The 15,884-nt window shown below is 51.8% G+C and overlaps 1 protein-coding gene across 1 annotated transcript in view; it reads left to right on the top strand.

Annotated features, from left to right (window-relative positions):
• SP110 (SP110 nuclear body protein) overlaps positions 1-4,201 on the top strand; it is a 40,215-nt gene extending 36,014 nt beyond the window's left edge. The window contains exons 18-20 of the mRNA XM_054699465.1: positions 1,336-1,440; positions 1,919-2,061; positions 2,843-4,201. Coding sequence (XP_054555440.1) covers positions 1,336-1,440; positions 1,919-2,061; positions 2,843-2,893 — 299 coding nt within the window. The 3' untranslated portion in view covers positions 2,894-4,201. The remainder of the gene's footprint in view (positions 1-1,335; positions 1,441-1,918; positions 2,062-2,842) is intronic.
• Positions 4,202-15,884: the final 11,683 nt, after the last annotated feature.

Here is a 15,884-nt window from a genome sequence, read left to right as displayed (position 1 = left end):
CAGGAGGGCCCTGTTGCCTGCTAACCCCTTCAGGATTTGCCATCAGGGCATAGTGTCCTGTGCTGGGCCTCCGGGAACCTGCAGCAACAAACACCCCACTCGACTCTGACAGCAGTAACTCACACTATGTCACCTGGCTAGTAAGTCACACAGCCAGGACTGCAGCCCAACAGCCTGCAGGCTGAGCTCTGTCCACGGGACTGTACTTGGGGGACAGAGACGGGAAACAAGTGGAGGTGACGTGCTCCCCATTAGGGCCATGGGAGGCCCTCCAGACAAGGTTCTTCCTGCCCCTCATCACTGTCCAGCTTTGATCCTCCAAGGCTGGGTGTCCTCTGGGGTCCTGTCTGGGGGACCACCCTCATTCTCAGGGGCCTCTCCTTTCTCAAGCTCTTTCTGAGTCCTCTTTCGGTTTCCTTGCTATTGTTTCTGCCCCGTCTTGTTCCATCCCCCACCCCCCATGATCTCGCTTCTTCAGCCACTTGCCTCTGGCACTTTCAGCGTGTGTGTGAGCCAAGGGAGAGAGCTGGCCTGGAGTTCCTGCGTCACTCAACATGGCAAATCCTGGAGCCCTCGGGGGCTTTTTGCAGGCTTTTATTGGGTTTGCCAGGTACATGGCAGGACTCCCCCCTCTGCCCCCAGGGAACAGGTTTACCCACAGTGCAGCATGGCTGGGGAAGAGGCAGTGGGAGTCCCTGGTATTTAGCTTAAACCCTTTCACAGCTGCTTCCCTGAATGAGAACCCCAGGTCCCTGTTGATGGGTTCTGAGTTGCTAAATCCCCCCTGGTGCGGGCCCCTCTAGAGCCCTCCAGGGTTGTGTTTACTCACTAAGAAGAACCAGGTGAGCTGGGGTGGAGAAAAGCTCTGTGGATTGTGAAGACCCTCACTGTCCCCTCGCTCGGTGCTGCCTGCCTCCCTGGCCCCTCCTGGGTGAGTCACGTGGCAGGATCACCGCCCAAGAACCTTTCTTCTGCTCTGAGGACACAGACACTTTGGGCAGGCGGCTTCCAGCAGCACGAGGAGAGGCAGAGCGCTTAGGGAATCAAAGGACCTTAGGGCATGTCCTCTGTGCCTGTGGATTAAAACACATGCGCCAAAGAAGGCCGCTAGGTTTTACTAAGATATTTCGTTTAATGTAGTGTCAGGTGGTGGTTTTGTTCATGAGCGACCACCCCATCCTCGGATCTGCCCCCCAAAGTGGGTGACGTCCAGCAAGGGGCCCCCAAGCTGTTTCCATCGGCTTTGCTGTGGCTGTTGTGCTTCCTACAGCTCACAGAAGGCGCTTGTGGGGAGAAGGAGCAGAGACTCAGTAACACCCGCCTGTTCTCTTCCAGTTCCAGGAAAATCTGAAGATGAAAGCGAGGACTTTAACTCTCCAATACTTCCCGTGATCTGTGGGGACGTGAAGGGGTTTTTATACAAGGAGAAAATGAAGCGAGGTGAGCTCCTTGAGCTTCTGCTCTTGGGAACCCCTAGAGGGAGGCCCCACTAGCGGGGGGACATTGCTCAGGAAGTGGACCCTGCCAGCCACGGGGCAGAAAATGACGTGCTTGTTAAGAAGGAATTTTGAAGCTTTTCCATGTTGAGGTACAACTGGTGACCAGGCCACCCTGCGCTGACATAAAAGTGGCCCATGGGCCCTTGACACTGACCGGCCGTCCTTAGAGTACGTAGGGGGCTCACAGAGCTAACCCCCGCCCTGCTCCGCCACCACGCCAGCAGGTTTTAGGTAGGGCAAGTTTTCTGCCTTCCTTTGATTGGCAAGAGGAGGAATCCAGATGCCCTGGCACTGCCCTCCCATCACAAGGAGTCTCTCTGGGCCCAGAAAGATGGAGCACCACAATTAGGGGTTCAGAGGTTTAGGTGGAGTCACAAAAGATGGAAGTGGGTGCTGGAAGGGCCGTCTCTGTCTCACAGGATCCTTGGAGAAATGCATTCAAAATGAGACGGGAGTGTGGTTCACGCCACACGAATTTGAAATTGAAGGAAAACGGGCGAATTCAAAGAAATGGAAGCGGAGTGTTCGATGCCGAGGACAGACCCTAGAACAGCTGCTGGAGGTATGACGATGACCTGGGACAGGGAGGTGACGGGTTCAATTCCCTGAGGGGTGCGTGGAATTTCAGTAACAGAGTGGGAAGAAATCCCCTCGGGGATCCCACAGCCTGCTTGGGAAAGAGCTAAGCCATTCATCGACGGAAGTTGTAAGTGACAAAGTTGGAAACACTGATTGGTGCTGAAGGTGGAGAACTTTAAATGCAAGCAAAGGATTTTGCGGTCAGAAGAGATTTAAGAAGTTTAGCCCAGTGGTAGGGGGTAGGGTGGGCTGAAAGGAAGCTAGAGGAAATCATAGACCTCACCAACAGCTTCCCTGCATCCTGCACCCTATGAACACCACCTCAAGACCCCACTGCACCAGACGCCTCAGGGAGGCACATGCAGGCCGCCTGTCACGCTTCTGCACTTCCCCGGTCCAAGCTGTGAAACAGACAAGGGTGCTAGTCTTTGTGATCCCGACATCCAACACGGAGCCTGCCAGTGACCACTGGGAATCACAGGGTTTTTATCTAGAAAGGAAGAAGGGTAAGGAAAAGCAGTGAGAGGGAAAGGGACTAGAAAAGAACTGGCCATGGGCTTGAGTAGCAGGGAAAGGTGATTTTATTTTTTAAAAAAGTCCAGAAGAAGAACTAAGAAGGAAGGAGCTAATTTTTCCTTTAGACACTTTGAATTTGACACCCCAGAGGATGGCCTGGTACAAATAACCACTAGGAGATGGAAAGTTTCATGTTTGCACAGAAGACCTCCAGAACAACCTCACTTACTGACCCTTCTCTCTTTCAGAAAGGACTTTTGCATTGTCCTCCAAGAATAAGTCTCAAGAGAGGTAAATAGCAGGTGAATTTCTCAGTTGCCACGTTACAGACTTCCCTTGGCCAAAGTCTCTCCGAGTCCTCGAGTTTCCCAGGCCTGAGTTTCCGTCCCATGGAGGCATGCGTCTCCATAATGACTGGGTTAGCACACCGGCACGTGTGCACACGCATGACTTTTGTAGCTTATTGATGATGGGAAGCAAATAACTCTTTAAAGTGTAGGGCAAGCTGGGCCTCCCCGGTGGCACAGCGGTTGAGCGCTGGGCTGCAAAGCTGCCCGCAGCCTCTGCAGCGCCGGTTCAATCCCCGGTCACCCGTGAGGGTGCACAGACCTCTCCTGCCACGCCCGCTGCTCCCCTCAGCAGTGTATTTCATCAGTCTGCCTGTTCTGCTCCCCGCTCTGGCTCTGGTGAATTCTCTCACCCTCCCGCACTTCTGACTGTACCCAGTGCTTGTATAAATAAATAAATAAATCTTTAAAAAAAAAAAGTGTAAGGCAAGCACTAATATGTATACATGTTTTAGAGAGAGATCTGGATATTTGGATGGTTACAAACGAAAGGTGTCAGAAATAAAGTGTTCCAGTTTAAAAAGCAATTATGGTATTGAAATAAGCAAGAACAGCCTGGGAAAGGCCAAGAAGGCCAGCCTACACCCTCAGTGCTTCTCAGTTCGACACATGTACACCGGTAGCGCCGGGACGGAACGATGCATTTCAGCTGAGCCTTGTATCGGCCAAGCCTCGCTCCATCTATAGGCTGCCCCAGACGCAACTCTCCACCTTCTTGTTTAAATATCTCCTCCAGACGCAGCCCCTGCAGGAGCTCCCCACTCCATCATGACGTCCAGGGGTGGCAAGGGGGCACTGGAGCTGGCCTGCCCTCTGCGCATTCACTCAAAGGTTATAAGACAGTGATACCCCCTGTGCCAGTTTACTGTGTAAATGGTCTTTTCCATGCTAATTTGTACACCTTGACATGTACAGGGGTGCTCCTTATAGTAGAAAGTATGAGGGAAGAACGTAAATGTGAATCCGTCATGGATTCACAGCTATGGACTCATCATTTACTCCATAGAAAACCACCAAAGGGTTTTAAGGTCAGGAAACTTCTGGAAGCTTAAATTGGTGGTGATGTGGAGAGGGGAAGCTCAGTTTTGTTTCTGGAGTATGTATTTGTATGAGTAAAAAAATATCTGAAGGAATTGGTTATTCTGGGATGGGACGACAAGGGGCTTTTCTCTTCTGTGTATCTTCTTTGTGTGCAGTTGGGGTTTTTATCATCACCGTTTATTACTTCTGTAACCAGATAAAAATAAAGATCTTTAAAATCAGATCATTAATTAATGGCCCTGATGTAATAGTTCCTTCTTACTCCTGTGACCTGAGAGCTGGGGTCACCCGTGACCCAAACATTCAGTCCCACCAATCGGGAGCCCCCCAGTAGAATGAGCATGGTGCTTAGTTCTGAGTGATGGAGTAACAAGGGCTTTTCCGGAAATCACGTTAGCAGGGTCATTTCCTGCAACAGCCCGGCCCTCAGTTTTATTATGATCTTGTTGAGAAAAGAGCTCCGCTTCCCAGCCAGGCCCGTGTGGGTTTCTCCCACCATCTGCTCTGCTCCCACATCCTAAAGATGAGCGCAAGAGGCTCACCAAGGAGATGGATGTCGTGTGTGCGCCCCAGGTGGAGGGTGTCCTGTCCAAGGCTGCTGCCCTCATTGCCCTCAGCTGCCAAGAGAGTCTCCAGCCACGTGAGACCCTGAACTGGAATAATCGGGTTGGAAAATGAATGAATGAGGACAAATTATTTTTTAATATTGAAGGCTTGGGGACATTTGTGTGGAAATCTAGTGTTGCTCTGTGCTGTGGAGTCTTAGCTCTTGTTGCTAACAAGTAGCTTTGGCAAATCTGCTTTCATGACCCTTTGTTCCATGTAAAGAACCAGCCAGTTAGGAGGACTCGCCCCATGTCACGTTGCTTTGCAGCAGACCCGGCTCCAAGGGCTTCTAGCTCTGGGCTGTGTCATGGTAAGAGGCCTGAGGCACAAGTCCACATCCGGTGGCTGGCTGTAAGCGGCTGCTGCGCGGGAGCCATGGCAGGGGCTGGGAGAGGGCATCCCTTTATGTGAGTTCCTTTAAAAAAAAAAAAAAGATTTATTTATTTATGCATACAAGAACTGTGGTGCCAGGCAGAGATGTTGGGGGGTGGGGCTTAGAGTAAGAGGATTCACCAGAGACAGAGTGGGGAACAGAACAGGCAGATTGACTGAAATACACTGCTGAGGGGAGCAGCGGGCAAGTCAGGAGAGGTCTGCTGCACCATGTGGGTAGCTCCCTGGCCGGGGATCGAACTCATGCTGCAGTGGCTCCAGATAGCTTCATAGTGCTGCGTCTTAACCCCTTGTGCTACCAGGGAGGGCCTGTGTGAGTTCCTCTGTGAGTAATTGCATACTTGGAATGAGTGTGACATCTCATCTCTGAATGAGAAGGATATCAGTGATGCAGGGTCATCCTTGTGCTCCCCAGGAGGGTCTCAGGCAGTTAAGATGGGACCTGCAGACACTGTGTGTGAGGCCGAGTAGCTGATGGACCCACGGTAGCCAGGTAAAGGTGTGCTGTGTCCCTGCAGAGGCCAAAGCAAGCGACTGTGAGATGCTGATGAAACAGGCACCAAACAGGACACACGTGCCAAATCTGTGATGGCAAAGTACGTACCAGTTGCAAGTGAGTGGTGGCAACAATGTCAATAAGATCAGATGTGAGGATCTTATTGGGGAAGATTCCAATAAATTTAAACATGGCAGCCTCTACCCTCTTAGGGGAGCTACCAACACTAACATAGGGGACAAACAGGTACACTTGCCTTAACCATGGAAGCTGTTGCCTTACCTAAATGGGCCGTGATCACAGCACCTGTTCCTACAAATGCCCCATGTGGACAAGGTTGCCCTGCCATGATGAATGAAGCAGACCCAAAGTAGGTCTTCGATATTTACAGCCAGCTTTACAAAATAGAACCCACGGGCCTTCTGTCAAAGTCGTTAACCAGTTCACAGTTAATAAAATAGAATCCAGTATAAACTGAAGCGCAGCCTTCAAGAATTGAGACTCATGATGCCAGAGCAGTTTCCAGCAGCTGTGATTGTGTCTCCACTTCCCTGCACACTTGGCATGTTCAAAGCTGGGGAGAGTAACGGTGCCTGCAGTTGCATTACTGCAGCCTCAACGCCACGGCCCTGAGAGCAGCAGCCCAGCTCAAAGTGGAGCAGCAGGGAGTGTAGCCAGTTAGCAGAGCAGAGCGAGAAGAAAGACCCCTGTGGTCTCCTAGACCCCCACCTGCTGAGCGGGCCCTGTGGTTTGCCTGCAGGAAAGTGGGCGCAGCCCTCCACCAAAAGCTGGGTTTGACTATAGAAAGTGATGATGGACACCAAGAGAGATTGAAGAGTGTGTTACTCGGACTGAGGTTCCTGGGGAGAGCCGGGCAGGCCCTCAGCTTGAATGGAGAGAGCAGAGCCGAGTTCCTGTGGTGCAGGTGGGGCTGGGGGAGGATCCCCTATGCAGGGCTGGGCCTGTCTTGTTGAACTTCTCACTGAGACTGAGAGGGGAGCACCTGAGCTTTTTATTAACACCCAGAAACAGCAGGAGGGGTAGAGGGAGGGTGGGGCCGAACTGTCAAATTGAAGCAAGCACCCCACTTTTCATGACAGAACGTGACTGCGGAGCTGCCTGTCTTTGAACTGTTGTTTGGGAGCATATGACTTTTCTCTGGCATTCCTGTCACACTGTGTGTTCTGGAAACCTCCACTGCAGAGACTGGGGAGGCTCAGGGACTAGGATCCAGCCAGGGCCTCAACTGGAGGAGCAGGAGCTGTGCACTGGCTCAGAGCAGGCCAGATGTGCAGTCGGAGGTGGGGAAGGCCATAGAATGTCAACTCCAATGACAAGAAAATCTGACTGTTGAGTTCAGGAAGGGAAGGCCAGAGAGACGCCCGGCCTGCGGCGGGTGGAGCCCTCTTTATGAAGTCCTGGGGCCTAGAAGGCGGAGGTTGACCCAGTAAGTCCCAGCAAGAAACCTCCCCAGTTAAGACTGAGATGGGCAGCCTTCCCAGGTCAAGGGGGATCATTCCTTGGCCAAGAGGCTACTTTTGAGAGTGGATGAGGCCACTGCAGCCCTGAGGTCCTCACCCTGCACTTGGCTCGTGGACCATTGAGGGCAGGGATGATTCTCATCCCTTCAACCCTGGCTCCACTCCCCAGGGTCCACATCCTGCCTTGCCTGGTTCCCAAGGGGCTGGGAGCTAGGGGGGGTGCAGTGGTATGGCACAGGCGGAAGGACTTTCTGAGCCTCCTGCAGCGTAGAGAAGCCCTAGTGTGCAGAACCCCACACTCTGTCTTTTGGGACCTGGAGTGGCACCAGATGCTCCTGGTCTTACCCAGTGGTAAAGCTCCGTCGTCTAAACCCCTTGTAGAATCGACTCGACCACATTCTGAGGCCACAAGAAAGACCCGTGTGGTTTCTCAGCCCACAGAAGGGGTTCCCTGCGCAGCGGCTCTGACACCAGGGCTGCCCTCATGCTGCCCATGCGCCAGCTGGGCAGGCACCACCCCAGGGGGATGCTGACCACTGGCACCTGAGGCCTGGGTGCCACCCAGCTCACAAACCAGATCCCTTCGATGGCAGAAAGAACAAAATAATTCACCTTTCCAGGCCTGCAAAACTGAGCAAGTTGCCTGAAGCTGTGTCCTGTCAAATTTCACGAGTTTCCAAACCACGGGGACCCTGAGCAAAGCAGGTTTGCACCAGTAGGTCCGTGTTTGTGACCAGCGCCTGGACGACGCAGCTGCCTGGTCCTGGGCAGCTCAGGGGCGGGAAGGGCCTGCAGCCGGGAAGCGGGGCTCGGCGATTGTCCAGCCTGGTCCCCGCGGAAAGGCCGGGGTGGCCCCTCCGGAGAGCTGCGTGGCCGCCGGTCTGTGGGGCCGGAGCGTCCACTCCGGACAGGCCAGGAGGACGCGCCCTCGAGCTCCCGAGACCAGGAGCTCCCGAGCTCCTGGTCGCCCAGGCGGGGTCATGGGTCCAGGCAGAGCTGCCTTTCTCCCCTCCAGCAGGAAGGCGCCCCGGAATGCGAGGCGGGGCGCAGAGGGCGGGGCGCAGAGGGGGCGCGCTGGGGCACTGTGCCGCCTGCGGGAGGGCCTTGCGCACGGGCTGCCGTCCCGCTCACCACACTCCCCACTCCGCACTGGCAGAGGCTGGCAGGGGAGCGCCAGGGTGCCCCCCGGCCCCCCTCTGCGGCTCCTGGCAGAGGAAGGGCAGGACTCGGGGCCCAAGGCTGTGGGACCCGCCAGCCTGGGGGTGGCAGCCTGTGTCCCCTCGGGGCTCTGAGCCGGCCCGAGCCACCTTGACCCCCGCCACCCTGTCCCCCGAGACAGCCTCCCTTGACCCCCGCCACCCTGTCCCCCGAGACAGCCCCCCCGCGTCTAGGCCCAGCGCCCTGCCGAGGGGGTCAGGAATGGGAACGTCACTATTTATTATTGCTACTATTACTATTATTATTATTATTATTATTATTATTATTCGGAAGTGGCAGAAAATGTGGCCTGTTCTCAAGAGGCGGAGGCACCCGGGTCCCTCGGGACCAGTTTCCGACGGGCCTGGTGGGCAACGATCCTGCGCTCCCCGCAGCTCAGGTGGGGAAGCAGACGCCCCCTCACCTGACGCCCCTCCCCATTGCTGGGGAGAGGCCATCACCTTGGACCCCACTTGGGGGCCGGGAGGCTCCGGGAGGGGTCCCCTCCGTCCCTGCTGTGCCCTCAGCCTTCTGAAGGGTGCGCAGGGGCTGTTGCTGGCCGCGCCCCTGCTCACCTGTGCCCACCCCAGGAGCCCCTGGAGCTGCACCTTCTGCTGGGGGAAGGCGGCCTCGGGAGGCCAGCAGCGCCGTCGCGGGGATCTGAGATCTGAGGTCCTGGCGAGGCGGATGCAGCCTGAGGAGCAGCTGGTGAGTTTGAACCCAGCCTCCCTGAGCCCTCGCCGGGAGGAGCCACACTGGCGAAGGCGAAGGACGAAGGACGAGGGAGGGCACCCAAATGAGTCGGTGTCCAAACGGGGAGTCCAAAAGGAGTGCCTCTCCCCCCCACCCCCACCCCGGCTGTCTCTGCTTCTCTGCTGCCTCCACCACTGCTACTCTTGCTCTTAGCTCTGTTCCCCTCGCTCATTCTGTTGCTCTTTCTTCTGCTGGTTCCTTTCCCGTGACACCACCCTTAAAAGCCCAGGCTCAGTCCAGCTGTGCCCACCTACGCATGGCCACGCCCCACTCCAGGAGCCCAGCTTCACACATGCATGCAGGACAGCAGGGACCATCATTAGTGCTAGTGGCAGGAGGGCAGAGAAGCCTGATAATCACTTACCCTACATACACATAAAAAAAAAGAATATTTCCCGAATAACATTAAATACCCCATTGTAGTTATGTTCTCCCCATTGTCTAATAAATATTTTTTTATGTTTATTTGTTTGATCAGAATCCAAACAGAACAGCCACTGTAGACACTTGCACTCAGCTGTCACTGGTCCGTAGCAATTCTGAAATCCAGCTGGACATGACTTGCCCCAGTCTCAGAAAACACACCTTGCAGAGGGTAATACAGCTATTATTTATAAATGTGATAGACATTTAATCCCCATCCAACACCATGGATTTCTTTCCTGTCTTCCCCTAGTTAATAGTTATATTTCTCCCAAAGTCTATTGACTCATTTGCCCAACTCTAAACTACAAGGATAGTTTCTGGATTTTCTACACTTACGCCACTATGAAAACTAAACTGAATTCTAAATTTGTGTGGGATTTATTTTTGTTTCTATTATACATTTAATATACCATCACAGAGAGTGGTCTTCAGGATTTTGCATTTGTATTTATAAATGAGATTGATCTGTCAGTTTTTATCACCACCATAGTCAGATTTAGGGTAACCTAGCTTGGTAAAATGCAGCATGAAATTTTCTACCTTTTTATATGTTCTGTAGTAGTTTATGGAGTTTTAAATTAACTAACTTGTCATATAGCCTAGAGTTCTTTGGGGAGATAATGCTGACGGCATACTCTGCTTTCTCATTGGTGGTTAGACTAGTTAGGTATTACTTTTTTTCTGAATCTGTTCTATTTTTATATTTTTCAAAGAAGTTGTCCATTGCATTTGCTGTTTATAGTTGGTTTTATTTCTGTCATATTATTCTATTCTTTCACCTTTGAAAACTTCTGTGTCATTTTCATCTATAGTCTCTTGTGTTTACTTTTTATCCTAAAAGACACTGTAACTGTTTTTAACTCTTCTAATACTTACCTGCAAATTTCCCAAATGTATTTTGACTTATTTTTTAAATGTCAGAGCCAAAAAATAAAATGTCTTTAAGATGCTACAAATTTAAGCCAAGATACTTGTCACTTTTACATTCCCTCAGTTCTCTTAATTCCTTTCTATCTGCTATTTTATGAAATGGATATTTATTATCATTACTGGATTTTTAATCTTTTGTTCTATATTAACTATTCTAATTTTTATTCCGTTATATAAGTCATTTTGTTATTTTTGCTTCACAGAAATTATTCACCACGACAAATATTATATAATGGAAAAGTAAAAATGTAAAGTTTGTGTTACATGTGGGCCTCCCTGGTGGCACAGCGGTTGAGCGCTGGGTTGCCAAGCTGCTCGCAGCCTCTGCAGCGCTTGTTCAATCCCCAGCTGCTCCCCGGCCACCGGAGGAGGGTCCCCCATGGCGCGCAGACCTCTCCTGCCGCCCGCTGCTCCCCTCAGCAGTGTACTTCGGTCCTTCTGCCTGCTCTGCTCCCCGCTCTGGCTCTGGTGAATTCTCTCACCCTCCCGCGCTTCTGACTGTACCCCAGTGCCTGTATAAATAAATAAAATAAAAAATTAATTTAAAAAAAAAGTGAAGATTTAAAAAAAAAAAAAAGTTTGTGTTACATGATAATCCACATTCATGAGTGCAACGTTAATGTTCTGCTTTTTCTAAGTTTCCCCAGGCTCTTCCTTGCCATGTCTTGTCCATACTTCTTTTTTTTTTGCTCCATCTTTCAGGCCATTGATGATTATCTCTAAGTAATTTTAGAAGAAAAGTAGATAGGTAGTATATTTTGGAAGTCTTCGTGTATCTCAGAATGTCTTCTGTTATCATAAATTAGCAAGATATTGTGCTGCAATGTATGTTTTATCCCAACTTCTCACCTTCAACATTAATTGAGACTGTTCCACTGTCTGGGAGCATTTTGCTCTCTAAGTCTAAAGTGTGGATTCAGCCAGGATTCTGTGAGTGTGTAAACCGATATGGAATTTCCCTTTATCTCTGTAGTTATATGTTTAGCTATTTTTGACAGAATAGGAGGAGTTCCTGTCAGGTCTTATGACTGCTCTTGCCTGGCAACTGACCCTTTCCATACACATATCTGGTTCTTTTCTCAGCTCCATTAAATTTTCCTGATCCATTTTTTTCTGGGTTCACTTTCAAGAACATCTATTAGCCATCCTACTGATCATAAAAAAAAAGAAAAACATTCCTCCCCTTAGTATGAGACTTCACTATATTAAAATAATTTAAATTCTATGGTAATAATATAAACCTAGGGTTTTTTTTTAGCATTTTTATAATGCTGATTGCTATCTATTAACCAAGCTTCAAAGGATGTAAACATTTCTTATTATAATTTTCTGTTCTCAAGACAAAAGTAGAAAATCTTTGCAACTTACTAAGTTGTCTTGACACGCATTTCTGATTTTTCATTTTTGTTTTGTGTCAATGAATTGTCCCCAACCCCCAAACACAAAAGGTCATATGTTGAAGCTGTAGAGGTCAGGAAGACACAGTGCAGGTTTTCTAATATCCAGCAGACCGGGTAAAGGAGGAGTCAGGGTCCTCAGTGGTTTTTGCAGGTCTTTTATTGGGGTTCACCAGGCATATGGCAGGCAGGGGTACTGGGGGGCCGGGAGGCTGGCAGGCCTCCCAGCCCCCAGCAAGTCTTCACTCTATCTGGGCTCTCCGGCCTTCTCTCAGCTTGTTTCTCTTGCTTCTCTCTTGACTTCTACTGCTTCTTGGCTTCTCTTTCGGCTTCTCCTGGCGTACCCGTGATGCCGTCCTTAAAAGCACAGTCTTAACCCAGGTGAATCCCATCTACCTATGCCCACACCCCAGTCCAGGTGCCTGCCATCAGGCCTGCATTCAGGACCGCAAGGATCCATCATCTAATTATCTATCCTGATGGCGGGAGGGCAGAAAAGCCTGACATTTTCTTTACCCTACAAGCCCAACCCCCAATGTTAATATTTGGAGACCAGGCCTCTAGGGAGGAAGTAAGGGTTATGTGAGGTCAGAAAGCAAGGTCTTAATCAGATAGGATTTGTGTTCTTGTAAGTAGAGGAAGAGGCATTTATGATCCTGTAGTGGGCAGGAAGGGAAGGTGCAGGATCTCTAATAGCCGAGCAGACAAGTGAAGGAGGACAGTCCTGGAGCCCTCGGTGGCTTTTGCAGGCTTTTATTGGGATTTACCAGGCACACGGCATGCAGGGGTGCCAGGAGGCTGGCAGGCTTCCCAGCCCCCAGCGAGTCTTCACTCTTTCTGGGCTCTCGGGTGTTCTCTCACGTTCTCTCTGCTTCTCTCGTGGTTCTGCTGGCGTCCCCGTGACGCTGCCTTTATAATCTGTCTCTCAGCCCAGGTGCACCCACCTACGCAGGCCCACACCCCACTCCAGGTGCCCGCCATCAGGCATGCATTCAGGACCGCAGGGATCCATCATCTATCCTGATGGCGGAGGGCAGAGAAGCCTGATACTTTTTATTTACCCTACAGATCCTTTCTGCCATTCTGGCACTAGGTAAACTGAGTCAGGTTTCTCTTTGTCTCTCTCTTTTATACACACACACGCCATGGCTCTCAGTCACTATGACTAGAGAAAAACACTAATTAGTCATTTCCATCTTGCAAGTCGAAATTTTCCACCACTAGCAGTTTGGTTGCCATGACAACCAAGACCCCCTCCATGGATCCATCCCTCCCTGTCCCCCTTCTTGCTACCACCCTGCTCTCCTGGTTTTCCAATGATTTCTACCCACAGGAGCAGGTTCGGCTTGCTCTGCTCAGCTCAGCTGGTCCCTATCTTCCCCCAGGCCTTTCTCTGGGTCTTCTGCTTTCAACGTCCACCACCTTAGATGTTAAAAAACTCTTTGTGACACGGCTGTGAGCGATGCTCCAGCAGACAAAGCCAGTTGCCTCTCCCCAGGAGCCCCTCTGGTCCTGCACCCAGGTTATTTCTCCCTTCCTGGTCCAGCTGGTCCTCCCCACCCCCACTGGCAGGGTGAAAGTAGTCAGGCTCGACTCTGGACTGCCCCCCCCCCCACCAGCTCAGGACACAGGAGGTGATAACTGACTCCAGCTGATGCAGGACAGGCCTAAAGCTGCAAACAGGGCAAAGAAAGCTTTCTATCAAGAGTGGCTGGAGGAAGCTTATATTAAAATTGATACATACAAACACTGATACCGGAAATTCAACCTTGGCAGATTCCTCCTCGGGAGCTGGGAACGCGCGTTCTCCTGCTCAACTACACCTGCTGTCAGGACAGGTAAACTTAATTGGCAGTCAGCCTTGGGCTGAGGGCCTTTCTCAGGTGTCTGCAATGCTGCGGCCTGCAGAACACGCTCGCCTCCATAGATGGCGACGGGGCCTGCTCCGGGGAGCCTGCTAGGTTCTGGTGGATGCCCGACCCCTCTTCCCTCCCTCGAGCCCCAGGAGCCGGCCTGCTTCTCTCTCCTCCCAGTGATGCCCCCGCCGCATGCCCTGGGGTTCCTCTCCTCTTGGAATTGGTGTGTGGGCTACCAAACCCCACTCTCTTCTCTGTGCTTCCTTCTCTTCCTTGCTTCCATTGACCCTGGAAACAAAGCAGAGCACAGACCCTTTAAGAGCCAGACACAGGGAAGCAGCATGTGAGATCATGAAATCCTAGAGGTCTTCATCATTTCTCCCCTGGTCTCAGGGGCCACTTGCATCTCTGGAGTCATCTGAAAAAGGGGTTGCCACTCAGTGACGGCCCCCCAGCATGGGATGCCTGCTATCACAGTGCCCCTTGGGCATGCCCGCTGGATGAGACCAGAGCTGGGCACATTGGCACTGGCCACATCTCTCCCCAGGAGCAGCACCGTCCCTGATTACTCACAGAGGTTGAGCAGGTGCTGTGCCCTCCGATATCCAGTGTCACAGGGAGGCCTGTTCGCCAAAAGACACAGGCCTTGTAGGGTAAAGAAAATGTCAGGCTTTTCTGCCCTTCCGCCATCAGGATAGATGATGGATCCTTGTCCTGAATGCATGCCTGATGGCGGGCACCTGGAATAGGGTGCGGGCATAGGTAGATGGGATTCAGCTGAGTTAAGACTGTGCTTTTTAAGGGCGGCGTCACGGGGGGACGCCAGCAGCAGCAGCACCAGCACCAGCAGCAGCAGCCGCCGCAGCCGAAGCCGAAGCCGAGAAGCAGCAGAACGAACGCTAGAGAGCCCAGATAGAGTGAGGACTTGCTGGGGGCTGGGAGGCCTGCCAGCCTCCCAGCCCCCCAGCCAGCACCCCTGCCTGCCATATGCCTGGTGAACCCCAAATAAAAAACCTGCAAAACTACTGAGGACTCTGACTCCTCCTTTACCCGATCTGCATGGGATCAGAAAACCTGCACTGTATCCAGTCCTGCCCCTTACAATTGGCGTATGTCGGCAAGATCCATGCAGACGGGTATTGGAGCCCTCCGAAGACCTGGAGGGACTAAGGAGAACAGACTTTGCCTGTGACGACGCTGGAGGCACCATGGCGGTATAGAAGATGGATACGTCCACGAGCTACAGGATGAGACCTGGCGTGAAGGAGACGCCCGAAAGGACCAGCCAACGACACCGGATAGGACCAGCCAACGACACCGGATAGGACCAGCCAACGACACCGGATAGGACCAGCCAACGACACCGGATAGGACCAGCCAACGACACCGGAAAGGACCAGCCAATGACCCCTGAGGCAGCAGGCCATTGCTGAAGCAGGGAGAGGCCAATGGACTGATAGACTGATGAACTGATGATTTTGGACTGACAATCCCGCCAGAAGGCGGAGGACCTTAGCAGGTTATGTTTATTTTTTGAGAATCTGGGGGTGGCCAGTGGGCCTAGATGGCCAAAAGCAGCCTGTGTATGCCCAGTGGCCAGGTGGAGGAGAAAAGCCAACTAAGGTGGCAAAAGCTGGTACTGATGCTAAGTTGAGAAGCCCTAAAGCGGCTGTTAAGCAGCCTGGGTATGCTGAAGCCCTGTGAGTCTCGTAAAATCACCTATGGGTGATGCCCTGCTCATTCTTGAGTGAGGGTGAGGAGCTGAGGAGGCCGTCCTTGGGGGACGGGTGGGGAATGTGGCTTGGGGTAGAGCCAAGCCAAATGCAAAGTTTGGATCCCCAACCCATGTGCTTGTGCAGTGGGTTGGCTTGAGAGCAGGGGTCTGTGAGTCGCATGGGTGGCCATGAAGGCCGAGTGTTGGAGCGACTGCAGACAGAAACCCTGAGGGTTGGCGATTACCCCCAACAGAATAAAATTGCCAATCCCAGAGCTAGTGCATCCTGGGGGTGGATGCTGTGTGTGCCTTGTAGCCGAGACTACAGCCAGAGAAGGCCAGGAAGCCTGACGGCTCCTGGTGTGATATAGCAGATGCCGTGTGTGATTTCCCCTCCCTCGTATGAGCAGTGCCTTCGGCAGCAGATTTGGTGGCTCATCTGCTGGTACCAATAATTGTCTTTTGCACTTGGTTGGTGCCCTGCCTGGACTTATTTGTGTTCTGTTGTATTTTGTTATGTTGTATTTTGTTATTTGATGTATTTGCTTTTGTGGGCCATGGCTGCATTGTTTGTTTGCTTAGAAAATTGTATATATGTATATAGACTGTATGGCAGAAAACCCTGAGGGGGTGGACTGTAGGGTAAAGAAAAT

This window comes from Talpa occidentalis, unplaced genomic scaffold, assembly GCF_014898055.3.
Source record: "Talpa occidentalis isolate TD23 unplaced genomic scaffold, MPIMG_talOcc4v2.1 talOcc4.3, whole genome shotgun sequence".
Classification (NCBI taxonomy): Eukaryota; Metazoa; Chordata; class Mammalia; order Eulipotyphla; family Talpidae; genus Talpa; species Talpa occidentalis.
This window is presented reverse-complemented; position numbering and strand designations above follow the sequence as displayed.